The sequence below is a fragment of the Eumetopias jubatus genome, unplaced genomic scaffold, assembly GCF_037043125.1.
Source record: "Eumetopias jubatus isolate StellerSeaLion01/CBP00866 unplaced genomic scaffold, mEumJub1_p1.0 scaffold_10, whole genome shotgun sequence".
Taxonomy (NCBI): Eukaryota; Metazoa; Chordata; class Mammalia; order Carnivora; family Otariidae; genus Eumetopias; species Eumetopias jubatus.
The window spans coordinates 59,571,551-59,589,628 of NW_028274816.1; the positions used below are offsets into that span (position 1 = coordinate 59,571,551).

The window sequence follows — 18,078 nt, forward strand, 5'->3', positions numbered from 1 at the left end:
AGTTCAATATTTTTTTGTGGCTAGTGACTACCATTTTGGACAGTACCGATTAGAACATTTCGTTGTCACAGAACAGTCTATTGCATGGTGCTGCTTTATAGGGTCACATATCCTTTGTGCTATAGAAAAAGATATATATTGCCTTGGAAGGTGAATGGACTCTAAAGAAAAAGTTCTATCATTGCAAAGAATGAGCAATTGTAAGGCAGTTCTAAAAGAATGGAAGTGTTCAAAAAATGTTTTGTGTAGATGTGCATTAGAATAAATGTCTGCCTACAAAAGGAGGAGAGCCGAAGAGCAATGGGATGCCCCAGGTAAGTCAAATAAAAGGCATGAGAACCTTGGTCTAAGATGGAAGAAACCTGGAATATGAAAGGAGGGAAGATCCCTCTTGGGTGAACTGGAGAAGAACCCTTACATTGTTCGCAACCCTGTCGCCTCTGAAAGTTGCCGTAATTTCATGGTTCCCATGTCCTCTGTGACCTGCTTAATTGCACATGTGATCTTCCTTTTCTAGTCCTCCTCCTTCTTAGGGCTGTGGCCCTTGTCCTCTCTCCTCTACCCAGAGTCTTTCTCTTGATCCAATAAAGGTATCTTGCTAAAAAACCTTGAATCCTGATTAGAGAAGAAGAAATGGACATTTGCTCTGCAGTAGCTGTCTTACCTTTCCACCACAAACCTCTGGATTATCAGGGAAATTCGATCCAACATATATTTGTAAGCACCTAAATTTGGTTGTCTCAACGCTTGAGATTTGATTCTGTAATGCAGTCATGAGATAATTCAGAACAGGAAAATTTTCATGATTGATTTGTATTTTGTATTTGATGTGTGTAGGCTCACCTTGCCGGCCTTATGAAAACGAGACAGAGACTTAGTATCAGGCAGGAGGCTGGGCCAGCATAGTAATGAGGAAGAACTGACTTCGTCCTTTGACCTGTGGTTTACATGACTGTATCAGGTGCGTTCTGAAAATGATGATGGCCTACGGGGCTGAACATCGTGGGGGCGAGCAGGTTAACCCGGCATCTGTGCCACAGCCTGTGTTCTCGAGATCTTTGAGCTCAGTACCGGGGTTGGGGGCGTGGGGAGAATATGAGCTGGAGCCGGGCCAGAAATGGGTAGTAGGCCCGCAAACGGCTGGCAAAGACGGCTCGGTGATGCAGACGCACAGGCCTGGTAAATCAGTTCTTTGTGGTCATTTTATTTTCCACATGGGAATATTCACAAGATTTCCAGTTGCAATATCCAAAACACTGGAAACGGCCGAAAGGCAATTATGGTGTGAGAAAGAAGCCAGAAAAAAAGAGTACACACACGACTCATTTGACGACTACGTCTTTAGCGACAAGCGGCTGAGCAGGACGGGTAAGTGGCACGGCTGGGATGAGGCTGGCCACAGGCTCAACGTCCGTGCCTTCAGCTTTCTTTGCGACCCTCCAACACCCCTCACGTCTCACTTTTCCAAACCGTGGTCTCCCGAAGGACGCACCCTCGCCCAGCTCCCGGGCGGCTCCGGCTCCGCCGCCCGGACACCGAACTCCGTCCAGGCCAACGCGCACCCGCCCCGGGCGCAACCCTCCCCGGCCACAGCGCGCCGCCTGCTTTCTTGTCAAGCCCGCGTAAATTTTGACACGGCTTCTGAGCCTTTTCTCAATGAGAATCGAGACTGCGGAGCCCGGAGGTTATTTTATTTCCCACCGAGCCGAGACGTCACGGCCGTTAAGAGCCGCGGCCCTTAGATGGGGAAGGGCTCCGGCCTCTGAAAACCTGGCGCCGTTCCCCGCCCCCTACGACGAGGAGCCCTGCCCCTTCAAAGATGACCCCCATGTCATGTCTGCCTTGCGTGAACTCGAGCCTCGGAACACCTCTCCCTTTTCCCGTAAGAGCTGAGGGGCCAGGAAGCGCGAGGGTTTCGGCGGCGTTCACCGTCCTGTCACCGCCCAAACGCAGCCGCCGTGCCTTCAGTACGTCAGGTGTGCAAAGATGGCGGCCTCCAGGGCGTCGGGGCGATGGCCGCGCGGACCTATGACCTCATAAGGAAGCGCCGGAAACCCGTATTCCGTTCTCCATAGAAACGCGCCAGAAACGCCGCGGACCCTCGTCAGGTGTTCCCGGGAGAAGAGTCGGGGTGAGGGGACTAGAGCGAAGGAAGTTTAGGGAAGTAAGTTGGGCCCTGAAGAGGTCGCTGCAGGCTCAGGAGAGACTCAGTTCCGCGTGTGGGTCGGTCCGTAGAGAAGGGTTGGGGAGGAGAGGGGCGGCCTAACGGTCTCTGGGTCAGTTGTTGGTCCCTTGAGTCTGTGAAGGTAGCGCGGGGGCGGGTGTGTTTTTGGGAGGTGAGCACGGAGGACTCTGTACTGTATGTAATCGAGATGTCTTTGGGGTCAATCCCGGGGGGTTCCGGTGGTCAGTGATGGCAGGTCTGAGCAGATGAACTACCGAGAGTCCTGAAGTCAGGGCTTAGAGCCTTCGCGGGTCACTCTCCTTGTAGGTGATTGACAACTGGCGGGGTGGTGTTTGTTAATGAAGGTGGCGTTTGCCGCGGGTTCTGGGATAAGTCCTCGATCAGTGATCGAGGAACTATTAAGGGAGGCCAGTGTACGTGTGTCGCTGGTCCGGGTTTGGTATTGCCTGTCGTTTGTGCGGGGTTGTGTGACAACAGGCTTGGAGGTTCAGGAACACTGGCTGGTTTGTGCGTCGGGCTCAGGCTCGCTCCTGGAACAGAGTTGTTGAGTGTTAACATTCCTCAGAAGCTTCAGGCCCAAATCCCTCCTCCATATAATTTTCTAATTTCTTTTGGCGCCCCACCTCATCCCATCCCTTTGAACCTGCAGAAATGAAAGCTTTGAGGGAGAGGAACGGTTCAGATTTAAAATCAGTCTTTTATTTAAAATTCTGTGTTTATCCTTCTGTAATTTTTGTGTATTCTTTTGGATATTTCCTTTCAGGTTACATATGTATGTAAAGGCTGCTATTTTCCCAGTATTTATATTTTTGAGGTGTTTTAAATTTAAGAAAAAAAATTTTTTGAGGTGTTTTTAAAAATTTGTATCTATTGCTCATATTCCTTCCCTTTATTTCGGTGTGCTCATTGTTCCTCCTATTGAAATGTAGGTAGATAGGGTGTGTAAAGATTTTTAAAGAGTTAGAGCAAGATAGTTTAAAGGAAAAATTCACTGTTGCTCACTGTCCATATGGCCTCATTTCTAAAATTGATCTGAAAATTACCTGCCACTGAGGCATAGTTCTGTTCTGATTCTCCTTTGCCACTTTCCCCTTGCTTGTTATTTCTACACATTCAGAGTCTTATGCCTAAGGCATGATTTCTGGGGAACCGAATAAAGAGACAGAAATACTGGGACTTTGTGTTAAGATGAGTGCATAGCAAGAGAGAATGTAACACTGAAAGTAATTTTGTTCTTTGGCCCACAGGTCCTGACAAGAGACAAGAAATGAAGAAAAAGGAGGTCCCAGGACCTAGATAGTGTCATCTCTGGGCCACTTTTGACTGGTGACTAGATTTCTAACTAGAAATTTAGAGCATATCCAGAAGAGACAAAGACAATATCCCAGTTGCTGGCCATTTCTCAGAACAGAAGAAAATGATCAATGCCCAGGTGATTTTTGTCTTGTTTTATTCTTTCCTTTGTTCCCTAATGGATGTGTAGAGGCTTGTAAAAATCAGTTCAGTATCTAGAGAGAAAGAAAGTTCGAATCTAACTCCAACATCGTCACAAAGTAGAATCAAGAATATAGGGTTCAGGGGAGCCTGGGTGCCTCTGTCGGTTAAATGTCCGGCTCTTGATTGCAGCTCAGGTCTTGATCTGAGGGTCATGAGTTCAAGCCCTGCACTGGGCTCCCCGCGTGGAGCCTACTTAAAAAAAAAAAAAAAAGAATGTAGTGTTCATATGATTCCTAGTAAATGACTGTTGGAATATCATATGTAACTGAAGGATCCTCTGGCTTACATTAGCTGTCACACTGCCTCTAATATGTGTGACAACCAACATAAGAGAATCATGTTATGTGATATGCAGGGACCATGAGGAGAAAGCAGAAAGATTCCTCTGGCACTGAGGACTCAAGAAAAATTTTATATTCTTCTCAGAGGTGATGGGGTGGACAGTGTTGTGAGCAGTAGCCTTCTAATAAAAGCTGCAGCAGACTTCCTACTGCTGTTTATTACAGAGTTCCTCAGAGTCTCCTGTGGGAATAGACCAAGGAAACTCAGTGAACACAATTTTTGCAGGAGAGGCTTCACAAACAGGTGGCTGAACTGGCATTGAATTACAGATTTGGCATTAGATGGTTGCAAGAAATTTTGTCTGGTAAGAGCTTGAGTTCATAAGGTTCCAGAGTGTTTGCTGTATAACCTCGTGTTATCTCAGAAAATGCAGAATCCCTTCTATTTTAAGATCTAATTTTTACCTACTCTTCCTTGATTGCTTTTGGTTCCTGTAATTATACAAATGACTCATGAGTACCTTTTTTAAAAAAAGATTTATTTATTTACTTACTTATTTTAGAGAAGGAAAAAACACGAGTTGGGGGAGGGCAGAGGGAGAGGGAGAATCCCAAGCAGATAGCCTCTGAGCCTGGAGCCAATACAGGGTTCGATCCCACCACCCTGAGATCACGGCCTGAGCCAAAATCAAGAGTTGGACGCCCAAGCAACTGAGCCACCCAGGAGCCCCTCATGAATACCTTTTTTTTTTTTTTCTCATGAGTACCTTTCAAAGGAAAAAAAATCCTCGTGATGGTGTACACATGGGCAAAAAAGTAAATTCCCTCTTCATGTCCCCTTTCCTCATTCCCTCGTACCACTTTAGCAGATGCTTGGTGTCTTCTTGCTGTCAGTGAACCTGTGTGTGCATCTGTATACGTGTGCCCGTTTACAAATGTATTTGGACTTATGTATATTTGTGTTTGTAAACACACCTATCATGACATTTTGTGTATCAATGGAATCATACTCCAAAGGACATAATCTGTTGTCTTAAGATGGCATAATTCAAGCATCTAAAGGAATAATAACTGCAAATGATTGGTGACTATTAACTCTACAAAATTCCATTTGTCTGTAATCGTACTCAACAAAATGAGTTAAACTACGTTAAGCATTTAGTGAGTGCCTCCTAAGTGATATGTGGATCACCCATGCCTGAAATCTTTGCCAGTGCTAATAATAAGACATTATCAGATTGTTAAATTTTCTTTCTTTTTTTTAAAAAAAGATTTTATTTACTTATTTGAGAAAGAGAGAGGGAGCGTGAGAGGGAGAAGTAGACTCCCTGCCGAACAGAGAGCCCAATATGGGGCTTGATCCCAGGACCCTGAGATCATGACCTGAGCTGAAGGCAGACACTTAACTGAATGAGCCACTCAGGTGCCCTGAGATTGCATAATTTTCAACACTCCGAATGGTCCAATAGTCTTTTGCCTTATTTTGAGATTGGAATCCTTATTTATTTGTTGGCCAGTTGGATTTTTTCTCTTTTGAAATGCCTTTTACATAAAGAGAAGCATTTTTTTCTTACTGATTAATGAGAGTTGTTTATATCCACTATATATTGGTTCTTTATTTTGTTTATAAAAAAAAATATCTCCCAGCTTGTTACTTTTCGCTTTGTCCAGGGTATCTTTTTCAACACAAATGTTTTAATTTTTTCCTCTCACAAATTTTATTACTTATTTTCTCCTGTGGATTTTGGCTTGTGACACGAACATCACAGGTTCCTTTGTTTTATGGTTGACTTTAAACAGGAAAAAGTTATTTTCGAGTGTGAAATTAGGTAGGAACCTAAGTTTTCATTTTTCTAAATGGATCTCCATCTCACATAAAATAATCAGAATGTGATAAAATCAACAGTGTTAAGAATTTGCAGCCTCTACCAAGTCTGTTCTCTTCTCTATGTGATCTCTGCAATGTTGAGGGATAGATTATCCCATCAATTTTTCCCTGATAAGGCGGTTCCATTGACAAGCAGGTCTCAGTTCATTCCCTGGTGGCATTTGGGCATAAGCTATATGACCACAGGACAGTACACCGAAGACGTTCCACACTCCTGAACTGCTTTTATTCACAGAACTTCTGACACCGAATGCGTATGTTTTCCTCACACCTACTAATTTTGCAACTCTGTGGACACCAGCTGGGTGTCCTACAATTCAACTTAATTCTGACACTCACTACCTGGAGTTAGCATCAGATCCCACAGGCCAAGGGCTTGGTTCCGTGAGACTGCCCCCACTTTAGGTGCCAGCCAAAAGTCTCAGGTTGTCACCTATATTTGGGGTGACAAGCTGTAAATTTGAGGGTTCCCACAACCCCCCTTTCAGGTTTGGTAATATGTAGAACAATTCACAGAACTCAGGAAAGCACTTTCCGTACATATACTGATTTACCATAAAGGCTACTACTCAGGAATAGCCAAATGGAAGAGATGCACAGAGCCAGGTATGGGAGAAGGGGTGAGGAGGTCCTCCCTCAGAGAACCACCCTGCCAGCACCTCAGTGTGTTCACCAACCTGGAAGCTCTCCAAATCTGTTGTTTAGGGGGTTTATGATGGTTTTCTTATATAGGCACAATTGATTAAATCACTGGCCGTTGGTGATTGAATTCAACCTCCAGTCCCTCTTCCTTCCCTGGATGTTGGGAGTCTTTCAGGTCTCCTATCCTGAAGCTATTATGCAGGGGCCCCCAGCCATTAGTCATCATGTTAGGATGCAGAAGACACTCATCACTCCAGAGATCCCAACAGATTTAGAAACTGTGCCAGGAACCAGGGAAAGACCAAATATATATTTATCACAACATTTTCCTGGCTTCTATTGTTTTTATTTCACTAAATTTTGTCTTTCTTTAGATGGTAATGAGTCTTCTCTTTCTGGTTGTTTTCATAATCTGACTTTTGCAACTGGTGTTCTGTAGTTTCAGTCTGATGAGTCTAAATACGGATTTCCTGCTTGGTTTTGCTTGCTTACTAAGTCTGTGTTGTAGGATGTTTAGTCGGTTCTGAACTTTTCTCAGTCCTGAGATCTTCCCATTGCTTCTCTGATTCTCTATAATTGCTTCCAAAAACTGTGTATAGACCTCACTCTCTCCTCATTCTCTATTAACTCTACTTTATATTTTCTATCTCTTTGTGTGTCTGCTTCACTTTTTGGATATTTTTTAAAATGAGTATTCCAGTTCACTAATTATCTCTTAAGTGTATCTATGATGTTAAACTTTTATGAAAGAATAAGAAACATACATTGGTCTCTGCCCCTAGTTTCTGACACAAGCCTCCTAAAATCCTTGTAATTCCCTAAGTGAAAAGAGTACTAGAGGCATCTTTTGTTCTAATATTTGGTCTTGGATGTCATCTGCGACAGTTCCTAAATCCTTTGGAATTTCCTGAGTGATAGAAGCATCTCTTGTTCTAAAGGCATGACTCTGGGTGTTTCCTGGGGGGGGGGGGGTTGGTCACCAGAAAGACCAACCCATGATCAAAAGTGTGGGATTTTCAGCTGTATCCCCATTATCCAGAGAGGGGAGAGGGGCTGGAAATGGAGTTCATGACTAGCCATACTTGTGATGTAGCCTCCATAAAATTCCAAAGGTGTGTGGTTTGGAGCGCTCCCCGTTTGGTGGACATGGGTGCTGCATGACACGCCCCTCCCCTCGTGCCTCGCCGTGTGTCCCTTTGATCTGGATGAAATCTGTGTCCTTGATCATATCCTCTTATAATAAAATAGTATGCAGTAAGTAAACTGAGTTCTCTGAGCCGTTCAAGCAAATTAAACCCAGGGAGGGGGTCATTGGAACCTCCAGTCTATAGCCGGTTAGTCAGAAGCACAGGTGACAACATGGACTTGGATTGGTATCTGAAGTGGGGGCAGGGGCCCTCTTGTGGGACTGACCCCTTAACCCATGAAGTGTGACACTATTTCCAGGTAGCTTGTGTCAGAATTGAGTTGAATTGTAGGCCACCCAGCTGGTGTCAGAGAATTGCTTAAAAACATCCAAACCACCACATATACATCAGAATTGGTCTCAGCATTGTAGTTACTATTAGCAGAAAAACTTCCTTTATATTCCTTATGAATCAATGAAAGAAACACTTGGGGCACCTGGGTGGCTCAGTCGTTAAGTGACTGCCTTCCGCTCAGGTCATGATCCCAGGGTCCTGGGATTTGGCCCCGCATCAGGCTCTCTGCTCAGCGGGAAGCCTGCTTCTCCCTCTCCCACTCCCCCTGCTTGTGTTCCCTCTCTCACTGTGTCTCTCTCTGTCAAAAAATGAATAAAATCTTTAAAAAAGAAAGAAAGAAAGAAAGAAAAAGAAAGAAACACTCACATGAAACAGGACCATGCTGTTACAGGAATCGCTGACACTGGAGGACGTGGCCGTGGACTTCACCTGGGAGGAATGGCAGCTCCTGGCCCCCGCCCAGAAGGACCTGTACCGGGACGTGATGTTGGAAAACTACAGCAACCTGGTGTCAGTGGGTGAGGACAGCTCCCCTGTGTCACTCAGAGGGTGCCCAGTCAGTGGCCTTTCCTTTCTCAGCTGCTTACACTTCAGAGTCACTGCATTGCTCTGTACGGCAGATTCTCAGTGCCTCCTTGAGCACATGATAAAAGGGTCTGATGTACTACGAGCTGCTCTTACTACCAACACAAATGGTGCCAAACATGGGGGGTTTTTCTACACCAACAACTAGTTCTCCAACTCTCCAGGTACCAGCTAGGTGTCCTGCCATTCATTTCAGTTCTGCCACGACCCAGAGTTAGCATCACACTCCACAGGTTTAAGGGCTCAGTTCCACAGGACTCCCCTCACTTCAGATGCCAATTGCCAGTACTGGGTACCCACTACCCAGGGTACCCATGCTTCAGTCCAGCTGTAAATTGGGCATTCCCGCAACCCCCTTCAGGTCCGGCAAGTTGCTGGAAACAGCTCACAGAGCTGCGGAAAGCACTTTACTTAAGATTACCATTTTATTATAAAGGATAAAACTCGGGAACAGCCGAAAAAGAAAGAGATGTATAAGGCATGGTATGGAGGGAGGGGTGTGGACTTTCCATGACCTCTCTAGGTATGCCGCCCTCCCAGCCCTTCAGGTGTGTTCACCAACCTGGAAACTCTCCCAACCTGGCAGTTTAGGACTTTTTATGGAGGTTTCATTATGTAGGCATGATTGCTTAAATCATGATTAACTCAAGTCTCCAGTGGCAGGAGCAGGGGATTGGAGCTGAAGGTTCCAACCTTCTCATCCCACCAGGGTCTTTCGGCAAACAGCCCCCATGCTAAAACTCTATAGGGGCCCCTCCCACCAGTCATTAGTTCACAAAAAGACTCATCACTCTAGAGAGTCCAGGAGTGTTAGAAGTTCTTATGTCAGGAACTGGAACTTAGACCAAATACTCTAACGGAAGATGCTCCTATCATGGCTGTCACTTAGGAAATTACAAGGGCCTTAGGAGCTCTGTGCCAGGAATGGGGTACAAAGACCAAATATGTATATTATATCACGGTATCACGTATGCCCTCTCCTGAGAGAGAAGCCTCAACTTTGCAGATGTGAAAACTGTCTCAGTCCCTCAAATGTAGCATTCTCCCATCTTGACAGACCCCAGCCTGATTTGGTGAGTCTAAGTGTTCTGTCTTTTCCACGAGTAGGGTATCAAGCCAGCAAACCAGATGCACTCTCCAAGCTGGAACGAGGGGAGGAACCGTGCACAAAACAGGAGGAAGTCCCCAGTGGAACCCAGCCAGGTGAGTGAGAACCTGCCAGCCGGGTAACTGTGGAAGTCACCCTCGGTCAGCGAGAGAAGGCTAGCAGGGTGTCTGAGGACAGAAGCGGTGCTCTGGGTATCTCTCTCCGATAGCAGAACTTTTCCTTTAGGTCTTTAGAGGGAAGTGGAACTCTTTTTTCTCTTCTGATGTCTGATCCTTGCTTTTTTCATTTTACGTCTTGATTTTTGTTGGTTTGCCTAGTTCTCTTCCACTGATTCCATTAGCTTACCCTTTCTTTGTACCCTGTCACAGTGTGTGTCCCTGTTCCTTCTGCCTCCCTGGCTATGAAATCCACACCCCACACCCCCTGGGCCTTACTCCGAAGAGAGACGTGTGCATTCACACTGTTTCTGACTACTGTACCTTCCTGCCCGGCTCCTTGGGAAATGCCAGTTTCCCTCCTGATGGCCAACCCCACTCTGTATGTTGCGCCATCACAATAACCTGGTTTCTTACGGGGCATCAATCTGCTTTCTAGCTTTTCCGTCCACTCGAGGTTCTTCAGTTCTTTCCCATTTTCTCTGCTGAATTCCTAATACTTGAGGTTTTTCTTCTGGCTCATGAATTAAGCTCTTTCTGTTGTCTAGAAGAGACTCCAAATTGGTATCTCCCTACATAATATATAGCATTGTAGATATTTTACCTGCCTAAGATTTCTGAGTCCCTGCATGAGGAATAGGAATCCTCTTGCCTCCACAAAAAATCCCCTTCCGTCTCATTTGAATGTTAGATTCTCCTTTAGTACTGCGCTCCTTACCCAGTCCACACTGCTGTTAGCTATGGCATTCTTGTCTTAAAGGTCTCTGCTGTTTCTGTTGACTGTTTCACTAGAAAAGATGGTTTTACATCCTACATCAGTTCTAGCCAAAATCAGCTTATGCCTGCCTTGATGGCTTCCTTTGTATGGTTGATATTTCTGATTTTCCTTTGGTTCATCCAAGGTCTTCCCATTGTATTCATTTGTCGAAATCATTTATTTTCCCCATTTTTTAAAAGCGGCCTTGAGATAATTCACATAACCTACAATTTGCCAACTTAACACATACAATTTAGTGCTTTGTAGTACATTGACAGGGTTATGTAACCATGCCCATAAGCAATTTTGGAAGATTTTCATCACTTTAAAAAGAAACATTTCCAGGGCGCCTGGCTGGCTCATTCAGTAGAGCATGTGACTCTTGATCTGGGGGTTGTAGAAATTACTTAAAAATAAAATCTTTTAAAAAATAAAATAAAATAAAAAATAAAAAGAAACGTTTCTTCCCAGGCCCCCAGCTCTGGGCAGCCACTGATCGACTTTCTACCTCTAGAAATTTGACTGTTCTGGATATTTTATATAATCATGAAATATTTGGTCTTTTGTGTCTGGCTTCTTGCATTTAGCCTAAAGTTTCTGAAGTTCTTCCATGCTTTGACATGCATCAGTACTTCATTCCTTTTTATTGCCAAATAATACTCCCACTGTACAGATATACCACATTTTATTTATTCATTCATCTGTTGATGGACATTGGGTTTTTCCACTTTTTGGCTTTTATGAATTATGCTATGAACATTCATTTTTCTTAGGTATATACCAAGGAGTAGAATTCTTGGGTCATATGGGACCCCCAGGAAGGGTCCAGACATGGTGCTTCCAAACTCATGGCCAGCAAGCATTACCTCCTCCCAGCCATGGTGTGTGACAATATGCGAAGAGTATTGCCAACCAGGGGAGCTCACTTGAGCCTTTGGTGTCCAATGTTTTTACTGGGGCTCAATCACACATTGCCCACATGGCTGAACTTTAGTTTTTAGCCCCACCAGAAATCAGGCTAATTCCTATAGTCTCCAGTTCCTCTGAGGGTCCAGAGGTTGGAACTGATATGGCATGGCCCAAAGTCTCCTTCATAAATCACATTGTTAGGATATCCAGTGGCCAAAGCCCCCAGGCAAACAAAGGCACTCCTATCAGGTAGGACATTCTGAGGGCCTAGAGATCACTCTCCTAGAGCCAGTGGCAAGGGCCAGACCTCTCTTTGGTTGAAGTTAAATCTTAACTGAAGGTAACTATGAAAATGAACAATAAAGGGATTTACTTAGAAATAAAGAGGAAGTAGAGCTTATGGTTGTGCAATCAGAATTGAATGACAGCATGATATATACAAAGGACATCTGCATTTTGAATTAGGAAGATGCCACCATGAATTAGGAATGAAGGCATGAAATAGGAAACTGCAAGGCATGGTGTTGACTATTCAGAATGGCTTGGAGTTGGCTGGATGAAGGCAGTATTAGAAGGTGTCTACAAGAGAAGCACTGGAGTGGACACATGGATAAATGGGAGTATTCATGATGATGTGCACTTTTATTGCCAGGATGACTGGATTTGATAGGCGAGTAATTGAGGTAGCATGGTGGAGGGTTGTGCTTGGTTTTGTATTTTTTGTAGCTCTAGGTTGTATGACCTTTCACTTGGACAGTGGTAGTAGAGTAACAATAAGGAACAGCTAGATGTTCTAAGAAAAATGGAAGGCAAAGCTGACACACCTTGGTTGTAGAGAAGGAGGTTGGTTCTTTAGTACAACCAAGACACAAAGGTAGAACTACTGAAATAGATGCTGCTGGTAGCAAGTGAGGGAACAGCGCATCACAGATGCTGAAATGGGAAAAGCTTGGGTATGATTTCTCTACTGAATGCAGAATGTGATCAACATGACAGTTTCTATATCCTGTGCAGGAGCGTATTAGCTTCTGAAGATGGCTATGTGGTATACTGGCCAGCTGCAAAATTTCCTACCAATCATGGTCAGCCTATTCAGTATGAATGGAATGGATGATAAAATGACACAGCTGGACTAAGGTTGGAGTGTTGGCCACTAAATCTGATTGATGTTTGTGGAAAGTTAGTCTAATGGTGGTCTACAGAAAGGCAAATTTAAGAACAGGATTACTATGCAAGAGTCTGTCTCAGCTCACTTTAAATTCTGAAGACCTTACTTTCTTACTTGGTAACAAATGCATTTATTCTAGACACCTCAGTTTGCATAGTTCCCCAATGTCTCTAGTCAGATTTTGGGTTCTCTAAGTGAACTTAAAGAATCCCCAGCCTAAATGTTGAAATGTCTAAAACCTTCTTCTGTACCTTCACCATCTTCCATTCCCTGTGTCATCCCAACATTACACACAGTCTTCTTTTCTTGGTAACAGGTATATATTATTTCAACATTGCTATCTCCAACCAGACCTGGATGTCTGTACTACATTATCTAACAATTCTCTCAAAGTTTATGTTCTGCAACACAGACTTTTTCCTACACATTCTGGATTTCAGTAATATTCCTCATCTCCATTTGACATGCCTCTACCTGCCCAGTGGCTCAAGCCACATAGTTAGCAGGGAGATCCTTGATTCCTCACTGTCATTAGCCACTCTCCATTGAGCTCATCATTTAACTGTCTTTTCTTTGTGCAGATGTCCTGATTCCCTCCACTCTCCAGTCTCCATTCCTCTTTCAGTCACATTTCACAATATCCAACTCCCTTCTTTTTTCTTTTCTTCGTCATTTGGTTTCCCCTAACTAGATTTACAATCAGTGAAAGTGAGGCCTATTTTATATATTCCAAACACCAGCACAGTGCCTTGTACACAGGAGCCATTCACTAAACAGTTTGGAGTGAACAGATGCAACCCTCATAGTTCTGGATAGTTCTATATAAAACCTTTATGATCTGGTGTCTTTCCAAGTTCTGTGGAATGGTGTTCTTCCAACCCTGTCGTTTGCTGCCAACAATGACTTGCTTGTGTTTTACTATTTCTGCATATTTTGAGTTCCTAGTTAGAGAGCAGCAAATCTACATACATTGTCAACTGTGTAACCTTATTTATACTTACTGCTTTTTCATTTTGGTTTGTTTATATTACTGTGTTTTTACCAATGTATAAGAGATAAGGAACACTTATATATGGCATTTCTTTTATACTGTTATCATAGGGTTGTCACTAAAATGCCATTTTTTTAAGGAACACTAAAGAATTTTTTAAAGTTTTATTCAAAACAAGATTATGAAAGGATTCATTGTTCTCTTCTTTTCTAGAACCTAGCAAAGTTGATAATCACCTGCAAGGTCACTGGGAAAATCCAAGAATGCTGAAAGGTATGGAACAAAACCACAAACACAATGCATTTGGAAATATTCCTCAAAGCAAAAGTCATTTTCCTTCCAGGCAAAATCATATGCTTGAGTTCTATATAAAAACTTTGAAATCAAATTTAAGTTTAGTCAACCAGAGCAAAAGCTATGAAATTAAAAACTCTACTAAATTCAATGGAGATGAGAAATTATTTCTGCATGATAAGCAGGAAGATTTTAATTCTGCTATTAAACTCCCTATAAGTGCAAAACCTATTAGCAATAAGTCACAAGTCGTTAAGTATCAGAGAACTCGTGAAATAGAGAAACCCCATGTATGCAGTGAATGTGGAAAAGCCTTCATTAAGAAGTCCCAGCTCACAGATCACCACAGAGTTCATACAGGAGAGAAACCTTATGGATGCAATATTTGTGCGAAAGTATTCTCCAGAAAGTCCAGGCTCAACGAACATGAGAGAATTCATAAAAGAGAGAAATCCTTTCTATGCAATGATTGTGGAAAAGTCTTCACCATGAAGAGCCGTCTAATTGAACACCAGCGAACTCACACTGGAGAGAAACCATATGTATGCAGTGAATGTGGAAAAGGTTTCCCAGGGAAGCGTAATCTCATTGTACATCAGCGAAATCATACTGGAGAGAAATGCTATGTATGCAGTGAATGTGGAAAGGGCTTCACTGGGAAGAGCATGCTCATCATACACCAGCGAACTCATACAGGAGAGAAACCCTACATCTGCAGTGAATGTGGGAAAGGCTTCACCACGAAGCACTATGTCATCATACATCAACGAAATCACACAGGAGAAAAACCCTATATATGCAATGAATGTGGGAAAGGTTTCACGATGAAGAGTCGACTGATTGAACATCAGCGAACTCACACAGGTGAGAAACCCTATGTATGCGATGAATGTGGAAAAGGCTTTCCCAGGAAGAGTAATCTCATTGTACATCAGAGAAATCATACAGTAGAGAAATCCTATGTATGCAGTGAATGTGGAAAAGGTTTCACTGTGAAGAGCATGCTCATCATACACCAACGAACTCATACTGGAGAGAAACCCTACATCTGCAGTGAATGTGGGAAAGGCTTCCCCTTGAAGAGTCGACTGGTCGTACATCAACGAACACACACTGGAGAGAAACCTTACAGATGCAGTGAATGTGGGAAAGGTTTCATTGTGAATAGTGGACTGATGTTACATCAGCGAACTCACACTGGAGAGAAACCCTATATATGCAATAAATGTGGAAAAGGTTTTGCCTTTAAGAGCAATCTTGTGGTACATCAGCGAACTCATACTGGAGAGAAACCCTTTACATGCAGTGAATGTGGAAAAGGCTTCACCATGAAACGCTATCTCATTGTACATCAACAAATCCATACGGGGGAGAAATCGTACATATGCAGCGAATGTGGTAAAGGCTTTGCTATGGAAACTGAGCTCATTTTACATCAGCAAATTCATACTGGAGAGAAACCTTATGCATGCAATGAATGTGGTAAAGGCTTCACTGTGAAAAGCCGACTAATCGTTCATCAGCGAACTCATACAGGAGAGAAACCTTTTATATGCAGTGAATGTGGAAAAGGCTTCTCCTCAAAGAGAAATCTTATTGTACATCAGAGAACTCATAATGGAAACAAACCTCAATGACACAATGAATAGGGTCACACCCTCCGGAGGAAAATATGCTTTGTGCAACATCAGAGATTTCACACAGAATTGACTTCCTTTATTTGTACTGACTGTGGAAAATCCCATTTATTACCTACCAGGGAATTTATGCAGCAAACTATGTATACAGTTAATGGAGAAAGCCTTCAATACCAAGTCAGCACCCACTGTACATCAAATAATTCATAGACTAGAAAGACTCTATGGATTTATTAACTGGGGGCCACCTTTCTTTCATTTGTCAAGCCTTGTTAATACACACAAGAAATGTGTAAGTCAAGGTACATAAGCCTTTGCAGAGAATCTGAACCCATTACATACAAGTGAACTCATGCAGGGGACAAACCATGATAGTTCAATGAACTCATTAAACATCAGTGTGCTCCCAGCATCCCTGAGTATAGTCAGTATAGATTAATTAGCCTGTTGCTAGATTTTCACCCTTGGGGAATACTGAATTTGCATAGGAGTGAAGTTTAATGAATGAAGAGAATGTGCTAGTGCCTTCAGTGATCAATTACCTCACATTGTATGTCAAAACAGGAAAAAAAACTGATATATTCAATGCAGAAAAGTCCTGAGGAAACATTTCTAGGTAATTACATATCTGAAAAGTATATATTAAGATGAATCTTATGAATGGAGAGCGTAGGAAAGCCTCCTATGGGAATAAAGACCCTGTCTCATCAGTGATCATAATTGATCCTACCAGCGAGCTTACACACAGTAGCAACATGATCACTGTGCAGAAGCCTTTGCCTAGAAGTCACACCTTAATAGCTGTGTGATATTCATGTTAAAGGAAAATGGCAGTGAATATGAATTTTAGTGATACATTCTGCCTCATCATTTCTCATGAATTCATAGACATAAAACTCATGAACACACTAAATGTAGAGTAACTAGCAAATTATCAGAAATTTTGAAGGAGGGCGCCTGGGTGGCTCAGTTGGTTAAGCGACTGCCTTCAGCTCAGGTCATGATCCTGGAGTCCCAGGATCGAGTCCTGCATCGGGCTCCCTGCTCAGCAGGGAGTCTGCTTCTCCCTCTGATCCTTGCCCCCTCGTGCTCTCTTTCTTCTCTCAAATAAATAAACTCTTTATTTTTTTAAAGGTTTTTTATTTATTTGACAGAGAGAGTGAGAGAGCACAAGCAGGGGGAGCAGTAGAAGGAGAGGGAGAAGCAGGCTTCCCGCCGAGCAAAAAACCCGATGCGGGGCTCAATCCCAGGACCCTGGGATCATGACCTGAGCCGAAGGCAGACGCTTAACCATCTGAGCCACCCAGGCACCCCATAAATAAAATCTTAAAAAAAAATTTTTTTGAAGGAAAGAAGCCTCATGAAAACGATGCATACCTGAGTTTTCCATCACAAGTCTATACTTCTACATCTGATGTCCATTTTGGGGCAGGATACCTTGAACCATATTCTCAGTGATGCCATTGTTTTAAAGTAGGCTATTCTCAACACTGATTAAATTTTAATGTACACAGTGCCGGGATGTTCTGTGCCCAACTTGTATCATATGATTACCTCTTGCATTTCTTGTGTTCTAAAGTCATCTCTTTCAGGCAAAAGAAAAAAAATATATTTATAAATGTAATTTAACATATTAGGGTGTATTTATTCAAGTTTGTAAGTAGTTTACAAAAACAACCTTATATATGATTTTTTCTAAGTTTTTTAAAATAATTTTAGACTCACAAAAATTATAAAGTACACAATGTTCCTGAGTACTGTACTCAGCTTTTTCAGTGACATTATCTTACATAACCATAATACATAATCAAAACCAATAAAATGACATTGGTACAATGCTGTTAAGTAAACTATAGACCTTATTTGGTTTTCACTAGTGTTTGCATGCATTAATTTATGTGAGGTTTTGTTTAGTGTAGAGTTCTAAGAAACTTTATCACATATATAGATTCCTGTAAATCCCACCACAATCAGGATACAGAATTGTTGTGCCAACACAAAGAAACATCCATGTGCTGCCCCTTTATAGTCACACTCTCCCCACAACCCTGACCCATGGCGACCACTGACCAGTACTCCATCACTCTGATTTTGTCATTTCAAGGATGCTGTTAAAATGGAATGATAGTGTGACCTTTGTGATAGACTTTATTTCATGCAGCAAATTGCCCTTAAGATTCATCCAATTTGTTGGGCATATAAATAGTTTTACTTTTTGTTACTGGGTGGTATTCTTTTGTTATGAATGTACCATGGCTTATCTGTTCAATGTTGGTGGACTTTGGGTTGTTGCTAGTGTTTCACTGTTATGAATAAAGATGCTATGAATCCAGTTTTGTGGGAACATTAAGTTTTCATTTCTCTGGGATAAATACCCATGTTGTTTGTGTTTTTAACTTTTTAAGAAACTGCCAAACTTTTCCATAGTAGCCATACTAATTTACATTCTCACCTTCAGTGTATCCATGCTCCAGTTGTATCTTGTCTAGCACTTGGCACA

The 18,078-nt window shown here is 42.7% G+C and overlaps 1 protein-coding gene across 3 annotated transcripts; it reads left to right on the top strand.

Moving 5' to 3' along the window:
- Positions 1–2,064: 2,064 nt before the first annotated feature.
- On the top strand, positions 2,065–17,910 carry LOC114199491 (uncharacterized). 3 transcript variants are annotated; one of them, XM_088027792.1, is made up of 5 exons: positions 2,065–2,131; positions 3,433–3,617; positions 8,350–8,492; positions 9,667–9,762; positions 13,861–17,910. In XM_088027792.1, exons 2-5 carry the CDS (start codon positions 3,610–3,612, stop codon positions 15,576–15,578), a joined length of 1,965 nt encoding a protein of 654 aa, XP_087883918.1. In that variant the 5' UTR covers positions 2,065–2,131; positions 3,433–3,609; the 3' UTR covers positions 15,579–17,910. The 3 variants fall into 3 exon arrangements, with proteins under 3 accessions (XP_087883918.1, XP_027947197.2, XP_087883919.1); XM_028091396.2 differs by having other exon boundaries at positions 2,072–2,164; XM_088027793.1 differs by having other exon boundaries at positions 2,072–2,164; positions 8,366–8,492.
- The last annotated feature ends 168 nt before the right edge of the window (positions 17,911–18,078 follow it).

Excerpts from the sequence above, each read along its gene's own strand:
- LOC114199491 (XM_088027792.1), top strand. Across the intron at positions 8,493-9,666 it reads CAGCAACCTGGTGTCAGTGG|GGTATCAAGCCAGCAAACCA; the intron begins GTGAGGACAGCT and ends TTCCACGAGTAG. Across the intron at positions 9,763-13,860 it reads CCCCAGTGGAACCCAGCCAG|AACCTAGCAAAGTTGATAAT; the intron begins GTGAGTGAGAAC and ends CTTCTTTTCTAG.